General features: G+C 40.5%; 1 protein-coding gene across 17 annotated transcripts in view; it reads left to right on the top strand.

Annotated features, from left to right (window-relative positions):
• Positions 1 to 15,876, top strand: part of LOC145359853 (neural cell adhesion molecule 1-like) — a 515,972-nt gene that overhangs the window by 399,568 nt on the left and 100,528 nt on the right. For 9 of the 17 annotated variants that reach the window (XM_080214669.1, XM_080214666.1, XM_080214670.1 and 6 more), the window contains one exon: positions 2,244 to 2,378. In XM_080214669.1, the coding sequence (XP_080070795.1) occupies positions 2,244 to 2,378 (135 nt within the window). Of the gene's footprint in view, positions 1 to 2,243; positions 2,379 to 4,248; positions 4,276 to 15,876 lie in introns of all 17 variants that reach the window. The other 8 variants (XM_080214667.1, XM_080214659.1, XM_080214663.1 and 5 more) reach the window with 1 other exon arrangement.

The raw sequence follows: 15,876 nt of genomic DNA, 5'->3' as shown, positions 1-15,876 counted from the left end.
CATCCGTACCCTGCCATTTGACTTAAGTATCCAATTTATATTTAACGCTTGTGCTTATACATAGGTATGGATATAAATTAAAAAGTATAGGTGCGGTATATGCTCAGTAAGTGTGCATAATTATTGGCATATTGAGATGATTGGATATAAATGATTAAATAGAAGATATATGTATCCAATGGCGTTGATTCTTACACTAAAATCAGAACACTTGACAGCTTAAGTATTAAGTGGTAGCTTAAGGTAGTTTAAAGCATTGGCACAAAAATAATTATAGATGATGGAAAACAGAAGAAATAGTGGGGATAGTTATGTAGCTGTGCAGAAACATAACAGCATCATAATTCCAGAGAGTTATGAAGATGATGTCCTATTTGGCATTGAATGTTAATACCCTAAAGACTCAAAGAAGAAAGCAAATTACTTCAAGGAAATTTAAGAGATCGGATTCCATTCCAGATAATCCTCATTATAAAGCTTTTCATTAAAAAGAATCCCTATCATATTTTAAAGTTTACTTATTAGTGTCATTGTTACTGCAATGAAGTTATGCGAAAATCCCCTAGTTGCCACACTCCGGAGCTTGCTTAGATACACTGAGGGCGAATTTAGCATGGCCAATCACCTGTTCTGGATTGTGGGAGAAAACCAAAGCACGCAGGGGAAACCCAAGCAGACACAGGAGAATGTTCAAACTCCACACAGTGACCCAAGCAGGAAATCAAACCTGGTTCATTGGCTCTGTGGAGCAGCAGTGGTAACCACTGTGCCACACCATGCTGCTTCCTGTAGCTAGTCTAATACATCTGTTTTTTGGATTTGGCATGATCTGGAACAATCAGTAATGCCTCCATTATAATGCTTAAAATGTTGGTTTCTAAGGTGGCTGCCACAATCTGGGTAAAGAGAAATAAAACCTTATATCTCAGCCTATTTGCATTAAGCAATCGCCTAATATCATTGCTGCTGACTATGTAAAAGCCATGTCAATGTCTTATTAATTACGTTGTTGAAGTTTAATGGCAGTTACAATGTTAGTTTTAACAGAAATTACATTGTTAAACAGGCGATGGGTATTTGTGCACCCATTAATGGGGATAGCTGGGACACTGGTGGGAGGATTGGGTTTGAACTAGTGGCGACTGGGTTTGGAGTCTTGGTGACTGGGCTTGAAGTAGTGTTGACTGTGAGCTAAGTCAATAAACTCCCTCAGCAGTGTCTTAGTTTTAACTTCACCAATCACTGTGGACTGTCAGCAAACTTAACATTCCTTTATAAGGCATTGGGCTGGCAAAGGAAGAGAACAGGATATTTGTTGCATGCATATAATGCTATTTTGGCCAAAAATACCACTCAGATCCAAATTTGTTGTTGCTCTCTGCCAAGATAATGAAAATATCCAATCACTTGACAACCAATAGGATTGATGAGACTCATTTGTAAACAAGCAGGGTGGTCAAGATGAAACTAATTCCCATGTTTGAATGTTGCAGAGGCACAATAAAAGTTAGAAACCCCAACTGAAAAGAAAGAAGGCAGCTACTTTTTTAATGATATCAGAATTTTTGGAGTTGCCTTGAGTTATTCATGGTGCTACTACAATGTTTCCTTTATTACCAAGATAAAAGTGCCCTCCGTTTAAAGTATCATTTCCATTCTTTTAGTGAGAGTCATTGTACAAGACAACTTTAGACGCTTGAGGCCAAGCAATTAAAGTGTTACAAATCATTAAAATAAAAGCTTGGGTAGATTTGTTTCAGTTAATCCAATGATGAAGCTTCATGAATGTATTATTGTTTGCACATCAGTGTAAATTAGTCTGAATTATTGACCTTTCGATCATTGGCAGGTTCAGGAAAAGTTTTAAAGGAACAAGATTTATTATTCAGTTTTCAGCTCGTGCAAGCCAATCAAATTGAAAGCTATGTTCCATGTTGAAATTAAGGATGACTCAAGACATATAGAAAGGAAGCGGAATCTTTTATTTTGCATCAATAGGATATGTTAAAGTGTTTCACAATCTGTCAATTACTTTCATTATCACCTTTCTACATGCAAGTTTCTTTGCTCATCACCTTTACAATGTAAAAGGATTGCCTACTTGTACACCTTTCCACTGTCCATTTGCTAGCATTAAATTCTCAAAGAAATTATGATCAAACTTTGTAGTAACTGCGGTAGATCTGGGAAATGTTATTCTGCACTATAAATTCAGGGTTATGATACACTTCAATATTTGACAGTCTTAGGTTCAGACAATGTCATTACAGTCAGTGGACTGTCCCCTGAAACCACGTATAGTCTGCGGTTATCTGCCATCAATGGGAAGGGAATCGGTGATGCAAGCCAGATCACAAAGTTCAAGACAGAACCAGTTCGTAAGTATAAGATGGTTATTTCACCACTTGGTTTAAACTGCTTGTTGCAGTGTTAATTTTGAAACAATAAGGAAATGTGAGTTGAACCTTTAGACTCATTAGCTTTATCATTGTTTTTGAAACAAATATTTTAAGGGCTTATTACTCTGAGATAGAATTGACGCACCCTCCCCGCACCCACCCAAACAAATGAAATGCTATTGCATTGTAATATCAAATAGGGCTCAGAATGCTGCTACTATTTTAGTCGCAATGTGTTAAAGTGTTGCTAATATTAGAGTTACAATATTTCCTGCATTGTTTACAGATGAATTGATTCAATGTTCTTCATGTTTAAACTGTTAAAGAAGGTTGTTTTCTATTAAGAGTTCAGGACAGAGTGAAGACTGAAGCCTACACCATTGGAATGGATGGAAAATGCTTTTTGTTATACGTTCATATCACTTGTATGTATAAGATACTTGCCGTGTGTCATAAACGCCCTGAAAGAATTTTATTATCGGAAAACTCCGTATGATTCTGGTTTAGGTGCTTGAGATAAGCTGTTATCTGAAGTCAATGTCAATCCATCCCTGAGATTCTGGTTTACTGAGAAAGGAGATAAAGGATGCCTTTCCCGATGTAAAATATTTTATTAAAAGGATTTGCAAATTTATAGTACTGATCACCAGTTCAAATTTTGCACCTAATTTAGGTTTAGCTCTGCGAAGTGCCACTCCTTAGACATATAAATGGCAGGGCTAAGATGTCTCCTTTTGAAACGAGGGTGGAGAGAGAAGCCTAGCATTGACATTCACCTGTCACAATTGGCCAGTAAACTAAGGTGTCTTCTGCAATCAGGCCATATCTTCAAAAAGTGAACACTTTGGTTTTCTTCTTCGTTGAAAACTCCATTCAATTTGACAAATGCAGTTACACAAAGGTGGTGTTCGTCATTCAGCGGTAATTGCATAGTATAAGAACAGCCAACGAAAGAACCACATTCAGTGATTTTTGTTTCTAATGTTGCAGAAAATAAATCTATATTTAAAAAAATAAGTAAGTGGATGGTTAATTCTGAGAAATCTCTTTTTCAAACTCTTCAAAAAAAAGGGCAAAACATTAGCTGTGCGATAGTACTACAACATTTGTTGTTTTACATGGTATATTTTATGGACATGAAAACCTCATAGTTTACCGGCATGGAAGCAAATAATGGAATAAACCCAGTTGTACAAAACTGCAGGCCCAATGACCCATCGATCATGCACGTATATAATATACATTGTGCGAAATGGGGATGATAAAATGTTTTAAAGAATTATACAGTATTAATTTGTTCACCAACTTGACATCCATACAAATTAGAATGAGAAATAGCATGCCAGGTTTTAGTTATGTTGATAGTCTTCTGTTCTTGTGTTATCTGTATGCTACAGATACCTGAGAATTGTGAGATGAAGTAGGTTCTCCTTCCTGCTCTTTGTTAATTACAGAGAAACATATGGAGAATGGAGTAAGGGGAAGAAAGCATGTACGTTATAATTTTAATTTCCACTGGTGCTATGAAGTATCATGCACAACTAAGCAGAGTCTCGTTTAAACCTTATATTTAGCTTTTAATTAAATACACATTAAAGTTTTCCTCTCTTTTATTATCACCATTGGTATATTTTTTTCAAAGCTGCAAGTGTCAGCAAAGTTTGCCTAGATAACAAACAGTAGATCTGTCTGTTGTGATCACTGCTGACCGCTTAATTATTGTGGTAAAATCTGTTTAATTTCTGTCTTTAAACCTTCACTCTTTTGGTCTGAATCATTTTTACTTCACCCCTCTTTACACCTTTTCTTTTTCTTTCTATTCCTCTGTTCTCATCTGTGTCCATTACAGTGGAAGCAGTATTCACTGGTGAGCCAAGTAAGTTCATCCCTAAATCCTGTTCATTGTCACTGTTCATTGTTTTAAGGTTTTACTTGATAGCCTTAAGGTGTATTTTTGGCAGTGCAGTACTGTGCCATGAAACCTGGTGGCACAGTAGGTTGCACGCCAATATGTGAGGTCATATAGTGAGTTCATGCTTGGGTCAGTTTTCTGGTCTCCCAGTTCAAAGAAACTAAAAAGACTTATCACTTTACAGGCAGCTGCTTTGCATATTTTCAAAGATAGTTACAAAGCAGCAGAACTGACGCCAGTCATTTGTCCATGTCTAACTTGGTGATAAATGAATGATTAAACAAAAAACACACACACCATCAGTGTATCTGTCATTTGATATTTGATCACCAAGTATGTACAGATGTAACAGCAATTGTCTTGCATAGCTTTGTATTTTACAATTGACCTACTTTTTTGCTGCTTGAATTTTCTTTATCTTAAGCCTATAATTCCCCTGGCAATTCTTGTCACAAGAAAGTAGCCACTTGTTAAAATTTGAGACTAGTTGGCAAAGCCGCAAACTAAATAAGAGTATTTCTGCTGGCAGAAGGGCTACATTTTAATAATTCTAGCTTGGGAGTTATCATTTGACAGCATCACCTTTATAAAGATCAACTCCAGTGTAACATATCAGTTTTTGTATTAACAGAGGGTGACCGTATATTTTCCCTAATTACCTTTGTAGTCCGTAAGTCGCAATATGTTACATGTTGTTTGCATGTTACTTTTTTTCCCATTTTAAACAGTAGTAAGCAATGACAAGCTATCAGCGCAGAAACAGCACCAAGTGACAAGCAAGGTTCTGCCGCACTTTAACCTGTGGAAAGATAGGTTGTGTGTTAACCAAATTTAATTGTGCCTGTGAATGATTTCTTTCATCAGTTATTTTTTTGGATTCAAAGCCTTGAGTGCCTAGGTGATGTCAGGTTTCCTAATCTCCGCATTTGGCAACTGTTGACATTTTCATAATTTGCAAAGCAGAAGTCAAGTTGTGATACTATGTTTTATATTAATGAGTTTGCTCCATTTACTAATGTTGGTTGCACGAAACATTTATTCGATCATGCTACAGGTTTTGAATAGTACTGATAGCGACCATGTCGAGTAGCTGTGGTACTTGAGGGAGCAATTTTGCACTATTTCTAGCCTAACTTGAACATCAGACTCCATGAATAATAAAATGGGTATCTGATCATGTTAGTTTACCCCTTAATAACAGGTTACTAAAAAAATATTGACGCCACCGCCCCCCACCCCCTGAACTCCATGTCTTTATAGGGAACTAACTTTTTGTAAGTACATGACCTAGCCAGGCATTAAGATGTAAAGAGGTTGAATGTGATGAAGTGCATGATAAACTAAGCAATAACGTGAATGCGGTAGCCAAAAGAATATTTTCTTTGTCAAGTGACTGCAACATTCATCCTGGCCACGGATTAGCATGTAAGGATATTAATTGATGTTAAGTGCAAGAATTGCATTTTAGATTAATATTTATGCATACAGAACACTGGCTTTAATATATTTCTTTTACTTAATATTCTGAGAGCAGTTACTGTAATCCTACTGAACATTGTGTGGATCTGAGTCATCAGTATGTGTGGGAGAGAATAATTTGGATCAACTTTCAAGTAACATGCACGTTTGTAACCAGAGCAGCGCACAAGCAGATATCAATAGAAATTCAGAAGGTAGATACATAACCTTGCAACGAATTAGCATGACCTTGCTTGTATAAGCCACCTTAGGCAAGTGATGATTGTCTTCAGTTAGGGTTCAAACTCATCCCTATCATGAATATCTATTTTGCATTTGTACAGGTATCAAAAACTTTACCAAAAAAAGCAGAGCTGATGCTTCCTAAAAATAATTAAAAGGACATGTCTTGTTATCACTCACCAGTTAATTGATGGTTCTGTATACAGAAACAAGCACTACAACATTCAAACAGGCAAGTGTCATTATGTTCCTTTGGAGATTGGCAGACTTCCACAACATTTAAAAAGAGTGGAAAGTCACAGCCATCCCATATCAAAACTGATGCAGTACCTTTCCCTTTATCCTGTAATTTCCTTTATGTCCCAACCCACTTATGGGCAGCTTTTTTATTATCTAATCAGAGATATGACGTGTATAAAAATCATGAAGTATGGAATAGCTGATTACCTTTTAGAAATGTAAATGAAAAGCATACACATTTCTTTCTACCTCACGCTGTATTTATTTGACATTCTGAATTGAGTTGTTTTTCTTCTGGATGCATAATCATCAACCTGCATCCTTAAGTGGCAATAAGTAATTGCTGCAGGTTGTCTACAATCATTTTGCACTCTTTCAGTACATGACTTTTAAGTCGCACCGTGATTTTATAATCTAAAATGAGAGGTGACGCTGCTCGTTTCCAGCAAAATCAATGTGTTACTCCCTTAGAAAAAAAATCTCCCCCTTGTGACTTGTATTTTGAAAGCTTATCTCTTACTTTCAAGTTAATTTATGGGACATGAGCATCACTGGCGAGACCAGCGCTTTTATTGCCCATTCTCATAAAATCCCATAGAATCCCTACAATGCAGGAGGGGGCCATTTGGCCCATCAAGTCTGCAACAACTCTCCGAAAGATCATCTTACCCAGGCTCACCCTACCCAGGGTCACCCCACCCAATCCCTGTAACCCCACACATTTACTATGCCTAATCCAACCAACCTAAACATTTTTGGTCGCTACGGGGGAATTCAGCATAGCCAATATGCGTAACCTGCGCATCTTTGGACTGTTGAAGGAAATCGGAGCACTTGGAAGAGACCCATGCAAACATGGGGAGGGCATGCAAACTCCACACAGACAAGCACTCAAGGCTGGAGTTGAACCTGGGTCCCTGGCACTGTTAGGCAGCAATGCTAGCCACCATTCTGCCCATATTGTCCTATGACAGATCAAAGAGAGTAAATATTGGTGGCTTAAATAGATTGGCAAATGTACGTTCCACCTATGTAAAAGATAATGGATGGAGCTTCCACTTTGAGTGTAATTGGTGATCAAGATAAAAATTGTACCTATTTTGAGAAGCGTTTTTAGTCTAGTTTCCACTTACCACTTCCTTATTACTAAACACAAAATTTGTCATGGACCCGTGTAATTGGGCAGCATTTTGAAGCTTAATTTTATAAAAGGCGTTAGCTTATCCTCCTTGACGGACTTAATAATGGTCTGACTAGTTCAGTTTGATAGAGCTGAAAATGGATTTATCACAAAAGAAGCACATTTAGTTAATGTCAATCCCGAACCATGTGAGCAACCCTATTTTAACTTACTGAAAATTACTGAAAATACAGAACGACTCACTAGTTACATTGGACCCAGTAGTCTGCTTCTCAAAACTGCACTCAAAAACCTTGTTTATGAAGAACTCGCATTAGTATCTTATCTCTGAAGGGTCAATATACCTTTTAAAAGGCCCACAATTAGTGAAAACTCAATCTGGAGGCAAGACCGGTTTTGTGGATGACTTCCAGCATGACCCGTTTTAAACCAGCACAAAATATTGCAGAAACTCTATTTGCACTGATAATTTTTACAGAAAATTCTGAGACATTTTATATGACTTGTGCTAATTTTGGGAACATTGTGGGGAAAACAACACATCCAAACAAACACTTTAACCCCACAAACTGCAGTGCATTTGCTATGTACACATATAATAAAAATTCTGAAGTGTGTCATAGAGATGTATGTTCTTAGGTGTAGAATTTAAACTACTAAATGCTTCTGGCATCGATTTTTGTTGCGCCAAGTGGAATGGAGGCAGTCCAGAAGAGGTTCATTTGGTTGATCCCAGATATGGAAGGATTTTCTTAAGAGGAGAGGTTGAGTAGTTTCAGTCTGTACTCATTGGAGTTTAGAAGAATGAGAGGTGACCTTATTGAGACATATAGAATTGTAAGAAGTCTTACAACGCCAGGTTAAAGTTCAACAGGTTTATTTGGTGGCAAACGCCACTAGCGTTCAGAGCGCTTGCTGTCCGTTTGTCAGGTAAGTGGGAATTCTTTTCCCAAATAGGGCATATAAAGACACAAACTCAATTTACAGAATAATGATTGGAATGCGAGTCTTTACAGCTAATCAAGTCTTAAAGGTACAGACAAAATGAGTGGAGAGAGCATTAAGCACAGGTTAAAGAGATGCGTATTGTCTCCAGACAGGACAATTAGTGAGGTTTTGCAAGTCCAGGCAAGTCGTGGGAGTTACAGATAGTATGACATGAACCCAAAATCCCGGTTGAGGCCGTCCTTGTGTGTGCGGAACTTGGCTATCAGTCTCTGCTCAGCGACTCTGTGCTGTCATGTGTCGTGAAGGCCGCCTTGGAGAATGCTTATCCGAAGATGAGAGGCCAAATGCCCGTGACTGCTGAAGTGTTCCCCAACAGGAAGAGAACAGTCTTGCCTGATTGTCTAGCGCTGTTCATTCATCCATTGTCATTAGCATCTGCATGGTCTCTGACAACGACAATGGATGAATGAACGCTGCCAGACAATCACCAGGCAAGACTGTTCTCTTCCTGTTGGGGAACACTTAGCAGTCATGGACATTTGACCTCTGACCTTCGGATAAGCATTCTCCAAGGTGGCCTTTATGACACACGACAGTGCAGAGTCGCTGAGCAGAGACTGATAGCCAAGTTCTGCACACATGAGGACGGCCTCAACTGGGATCTTGGGTTCATGTCACACCATCTGTAACCCCCATGGCTTGCCTGGACTTGCAACATCTCACTTACTGTCCTGTCTGGAGGCAATACACATCTCTTTAACCTGTGCTTAATGCTCTCTCCATTCAAATTATACCTTTTAAGACTTGATTAGCTGTAAAAACTCACATTCCAATCATTCTGTAAATTGAATTTGTGCCTTTATATGCCCTTTTTGTGAAAAGAACTCCCACTCACCTGACGAAGGAGCAGCAAGCGCTTTAAAAGCTAATGGCGTTTGCTACCAAATAAACCTGTTGGACTTGAACCTGGTGTTGTAAGGCTTCTTATTGTGTTTACCCCAGTCTAATGCCGGCATCACCACATCACATATAGGATTCTCAGGGAGCTCAACAGGTGTAATGTTTAGAGTTTAGATATGTAAAACCCTTCTAATTAAAACTAACTCTAAGATCTGAATTTTTAATTTCTAACAATAGGGTCTTCTGTTGTGCTTGACCTACAAGGTGTGAATAACTACTATTTATGAATCAAGTAGAATTTATTAAACAAGATTTAACATATTCTTTAAACAAGCAGCATAGAAGTTTCTCATCTTGCAAAACCCAAGAAAGTCTTGATGTTGTCAGCACAGGTGATGTCCCTCTTTGTTGTCTTTTTCTTTGAAGTGATGTTGAACTGTATCCAGAAGAGTCATACTCCAGAAGCTGTGGTATCACTATGATTTCTTAACTTTTCTCTCCAGTCTCCCATTCTTCCTTCCATTTTTTGGCGATAGTCCAAATTTACTCCCCCTACTCACGATAGGACACAATTCACCTTGTGTCACCCTACCTTTGCAACAACCCCTAATATAAACTGTGGAAGTTTACATTCCATCATAAACATGGGACAGCACGATGGCACAGTGGTTAGCACGACTGCCTCACAGTGCCAGGGATCCAGGTTCAATTCCCAGCTTTGGTCACTATGTGGAGTCTGCACATTCTTCCTGTGTCTGCGTGGCTTTCCTCCGGGTGCTCCGGTTTCCTCCCACAACCCGAAAGATGTGCTGATTAGGTGCATTGGTTGTGCTGAATTCTCCCTCAGTGTATCTGAACAGGTGCCAGAGTGTGGTGACTCCGGGGTTTTCACTTTGTTGCATTGTTAATGTAAGCCTACTTGTGACACTAATACATTAATTTAAAAAAAATTCACATTTCCTTTTGGCTGCCGAGAAGTGTATATCAAATCGCATTCTCTTGTCAATACGTCTTAACCAAAGCCCCACACTAAAGCTATTAAAATCAACTGTTAAGACCACTTCTTATTGTGATATCAGAGAATAAAAGATTCCTCTCTGGTATAGATCAATTAAATCATGCATCATTTGTTTAAACAGTGTCATCCTGAACTCTCACTGTTTTGACCATTCCTTCAAACTAAACACCTAATTGTAATTTAACCATCAAGTTAGCTTCAACTCGACCCAAATGAGATCTGGCATAAAACAAAACCAGTTTGTTTCTTCACAAGCATCTGCTTTTCCTGTTTGCCCGACTATCGTGACCGTTAGTTATCCAAAAGCAAGACAGAGCTGAACCACTTATTCTGTAAAAACACAGTTTAAAATTAAAATCCATAGACATTACAATTCTAAAAATTATTAGAATTATCAAAACATTACACAGGATAGATGTTGAGAGGTTGTTTTCCCTTGTGGGAGAGTCTAGAACCAAAGGGTATAATCTCAGAGTAAGGAGTCACCCAGTTACGATAGAGATGAGGAAGATTTTTTTCTCTGAAGGCATTGAATCCATGGAATTCTTCACTGAAGAGGGCTGTAGAAGGACCATTAACAAGGATGCGATAGACATTTTTAATCAGTAAAGGAATCAAGGGCTATGGAATTAAGGCAGGAAAGTGGAGTTGAGGATTTCATATCAGATCAATCATATTGTCATTGAATAGTGAAGCAGACCCGATGGGCTGAATGGCTCACTTATGCTCCTACATCTTATGGTCTTATGGTGCTGACTGCTAAACCATTAATCTAGTTACTGTGGATACAGGAAAATAAATCTGTTTAGGTTAAGCAGACTTGCATTGATTCCCTGGGTTTGGTGGGGGGGTGGGGTTGGGGGGAGTGCAAAATTAAGGTTGTGAGAGGGAGGTGGGAGGAGCATGGTTCAAACAGTTCACTGACAGTGGTGTACCTCAAGGATCTGTTTTGGGGCCATTGCTGTTTGTCATTTTTATAAATGACCTGGATGAGGGTGTAGAAGGATGGATTAGTAAATTTGCTGACGACACCAAAGTCGGAGGAGTTGTAGACAGTGAGGATGGATGTTACAGTTTACAGAGGGACATAGATAAGCTGCAGAGCTGGGCCGAGAGGTGGCAGATGGATTTTAATATGGAAAAGTGTGAGGTGATTCACTTTGGTAAGAATAACAGGGGTACAGAATATAGGGCTAATGGAAGGACTCTTAGTAGTGTTGACGAGCAGAGGGATCTCGGGGTACATGTGCATAGCTCCCTGAAAGTTGGCACCCAGGTTGATAAAGCTTTTAAGAAGGCGTACGGTGTGGTAGCTTTTATTGGTAGAGGGATTGAATTTCGGAGCCGTGAGGTCATGTTACAACTGTACAAAACTCTGGTGCGGCCGCACTTGGAGTATTGTGTACAGTTCTGGTCGCCGCATTATAAGAAGGATGTGGAGGCATTGGAAAGGGTGCAGAGGAGGTTTACCAGGATATTGCCTGGTATGGTGGGAAGGTCTTATGAGGAAAGGCTGAGGGACTTGAGGTTATTTTCATTGGAGAGAAGAAGGTTACGAGGTGACCTGATTGAGGCATACAAGGTGATCAAAGGATTGGATAGGGTGGACAGTGAGAACCTTTTACCTCGGATGGTGATGGCTAACACGAGGGGACATAGCTTTAAATTAAGGGGTGGTAATTATAGGACGGATGTCAGAGGTAGGTTCTTTACTCAGAGGGTAGTAAGGTCGTGGAATGCCCTGCCTGCAGCAGTTGTGGACTCGCCAACTTTAAGGGTGTTCAAATGGTCTGTGGATAGGCATATGGATAACATTGGAATAGTTTAGGTTAGAGGGTTGGTTCCACTGGTCGGTGCAACATCGAGGGCCGAAGGGCCTGTACTACGCTGTAATGTTCTATGTTCTATGTTCTATGACATCAATGAAGAGTGTGGCCTTACTTCCCAACCCAGAGAATCAACTTCAGTCTGTTTTGCCATTCCTGAAAGCTATATAACCAAATTCACCACCACCCCAACCCCCCCACCCGCCCACCACCACCACCACAATATGCTATACCACTGATGGATAAGCATATTTCCTTTTTAGACAGCTTAACTTCTGTCTGGTGATTATCAGTAAGTTCCAGCACTAAAGCCAAGTTGAAGAGCGATGGCATGAACTGTGAATTGGATGGAAATAATCATTGAAAGATATAAGGCAGGATGGTCCCAAAAAAAGCTAAGTGCCCAGTGGGCTGGAAAAAGAGAGATGTTCCTGCCTGTTTTTTTTTGGGTGAATTTAGTTTCACAAATCCCTGGCACTGTGTGCTTCACAAAGTGTCCCAGGGTGATTCACACTGATAAGAGGGGGATGGGGCCCTTTGCCATGCAAAAGGCTGACAACATAGTGCTGAATGGAGTCACTGCACATTCGCCAATTTGTCAGTGGGGAGATCAGCACGTGCGCACTGCCTACTGCCCCCCACCCACCCCAGGCCAACACACCCACCCACCCCCCCACCCCAGCCCAACACACCCACCCCCCCCAGCCCCACACACCCACTCCCCCCAGCCCCACACACCCACCCCCCCAGCCCCACCCCTCCAGCCCCAGCCCCACCCACCCACCCACCCACCCATCCATCCACCCCAGCCCCACACACCCCATTGCTGGCCTCCTGATGTTATCCCCGACTTCTCACACCCCGATCGATGGCATTCCCAATTTCCTCCCCTTCCTCCCGTGATCGCTGGCCTACCCGACACACTGCCGCCCCCCCGCCCCCCCCACTCCCACCACGGCCAGCCCTAACCACCAGCACCCCATGGCCAACCTCATCCGCCTTCCTCACTCCCCGACCGATCCTATTGCAGAGTGCGCAGAGGTCCTCCCCCCCACCTCCCAACCACCAATCAAATTCCCAAATGGTATTATCCCCGTGCACTTTTCCAGTGCACTGCACTCCTTGAGTCATGCAATGAGCTGGGAAAATCCCGCCCACAATATTTTTGTTTGCAACATGCTGAGCCTTATCCTGGCACATTAACTACATGGTGACAAGTAAGTGTTTTATTTGCCTAACGTTCAAATGAATCCTTTCCAGAACTGTAGGAATAGCATGGTGGTCACACACAAATCCTAGTCTGTTCTTTATTTTGAGGGCCCTGCGTTGTGTCATTAACTATAAAATAGCAATTTGTAAGTCTTTTTTATTTGCAGAAATGTGATTGAGAGTTGGTATGCTGTGCATGTGCTAAATGTTTTGATGCAGTTTCATAGTACGTTATAATCCATTCGGATTGGAATTTGAATCAACTGGAAACTAGATCAATTCATATGCCCAGTGTCAGAATAGTTAAATGCAACAATTGGCATTTATGTCCATTTAGCTGTCAGTGTAAATCAGTTATCTTTCCAAGATGGTCATGTTGTGGATATTCCTTAGCTTTTATTGAAGCGTGATTTACTATCTCATAACATTATAAACATCACCAACAACAGAGACTGATTTATGGTTAGTAAGAATTATGTGATGTCTGGTTCATTTCATTCGCAAATCGCCGTTCTTATTTACATTAGTTAACACCAGGATGGTAATTAATGAATTGATTTTCAGCAGTTTGTAATGGGTCTGATGCTAATGGTGATGGGGAGGAAGGCTTCGTTGAAAATTAGCACAAGATGTGTTTTGGTTCAGTAGGTTTCATGAGCTACACATACAGTAGTAGAATAAGTTACATTCTTTTTAATTGGAACGCTGACCTTTGCCCTGTTCAGTCTAGAAACAATTGTAGGCTTTAATTAAATATTTTCTTCTGTTTCATCTGGAGTGTGTTTAGTTAAGACGCAAAGAGCGGAATGTAATTTGAACCATCACACAGCAAAACCACCAGCAAAGCTTGGGACAGTAAACAAGGCTGGATCAGTGAAGTTGGGTATCCTTAATTGTACTGTTGGAACTCTAATGTGAATCTCGTCATTTTGATCACCTGTGCTTGCTGACTGCTTTTCATTGTTCTCAGGGAGACTGGGATCTGCAGAATTATAGTGTTTGGCTGCAGGCTTGGGCTTCGCTTTTATAGCTACTGTGGAGGAATGCTCAGTGGGGAAGTAAGCTAAAAGAAATTGCAAAGTCCTGTAGCTAGTAATTATTGATGTTGAAAGCTTGTCCAGATTGGCAGCTGCTTGACTGCTCACTAGCTTATCTCAAGGTCAGAACAAAACAGCAAATTTCTTTTTGTGCTGCATTTTTTAGTTATGAATGGTTGGTGTTTTATGGGATCTGAATCCTGATGGATGCTCTGAAAGCTTTATATAAATCAAGTGATTTCATTTGTCATTGAGAGACCCAATATCCATCCAGTGGGTTGAGCAGGATTAGAGGACCTAGGGCAAAGGGGTGATTGAAGAGTTAATTTAGAGGGAGAGGAGATGGTGGGAGAGGACAGGGGAAATGGAAAGGAGATTGAATGGATGAAGGAAGACACTACTAGGGTGCACAAATTAGAGGAGGAGGCTAAATACTCCATCAGAATGTTCTTCATTCTCCCAAGACCAGAATTTCATATCAGCAGTAGAACAGGTCCTTGTCTTCTTCTGGGCTTGCCTTTCCTCAGAGGAAGGAGAAAAATGAGTGCTGGGGAATGGTTATATTGTTTCACTCTTTCAGTAAGGGAGGTATGACAAACTGTTGATTGGGTCTTCAACATGGCAAAGCCAAATTGAACTTTCAGATTCACCACTGCATTAAATAGCAGAAATATGCACGCTTAAAACCATTTCTCCAATAACATCACCATAGGAGGCGTGTAAAGGTATTAGAAAGGGTGTAGGAAAGATTCTGTGGTTCCAGAGATGAAAGCCTTTAGTTACACACAGGTCATAGAACCCTACAGTGCAGAAAGAAGCCCTTCGGCCCATTGGGTCTGCAACGAACACAATCCCACCCAGGCCCTACCCCCATATCCCTACATATTATACCCACTAATCCCTCTAACCTCCGCTACCCTGGACACTAAGAGGCAATTTCTTAGCATGGCCAATCAACCTAACCCGCACATCTTTGGACTGTGGGAGAGGTAAAGTTGAGAAGTTTGGCCTGTTCTCGTTGGAGAAGAGAAAACTGAGAGGAGATGGCTGGAATTCTCTGACCTTGTCTGTGGCTAGGATTTTCCCATCCTGCTGCAGTGAATGGATGTTTTAGCTCAGCGCCAGATTCTCCATTCTCCCTGGCCAGAAAAGGAGATCCTGGCTGATATAATAAAGGCAAACAAAATCATAAGATGTGTAGAAAGAGCACACAAGATGTTCCCATTAGTGGAAAGATTGAATACTAAAGGGCACAAATTCAAGGTAATTGGCAAAAGAAACATTGGTGACATGAACAAAATCTTTTTCAGGCAGTGAATCATTAGGATCTGGAATGTACTGACCGAGTATGGTGGAGGCAGGATCGATGGGCAATTTCAGGAGAGAATTCGATCATTAGCTAAAAAAAATTGCAAGGCTGTGGGAAAGGGCAGGGAGGTGGCATTAAGTGAATTGTTTTGCAGGGCTAACACAGGTAGAAACTAGAAGCAGAAGTAGGCCATTCAGCCCTTCGAGCCTGCCTCACCAATCATTATGTTCGTGGTT

Source organism: Carcharhinus amblyrhynchos, chromosome 29 (genome assembly GCF_965287045.1).
Source record: "Carcharhinus amblyrhynchos chromosome 29, sCarAmb.v2.hapA, whole genome shotgun sequence".
Taxonomy (NCBI): domain Eukaryota; kingdom Metazoa; phylum Chordata; class Chondrichthyes; order Carcharhiniformes; family Carcharhinidae; genus Carcharhinus; species Carcharhinus amblyrhynchos.
Note: the sequence above shows the minus strand (reverse complement) of the source record. Positions and strands in the feature narration are given on the sequence as shown.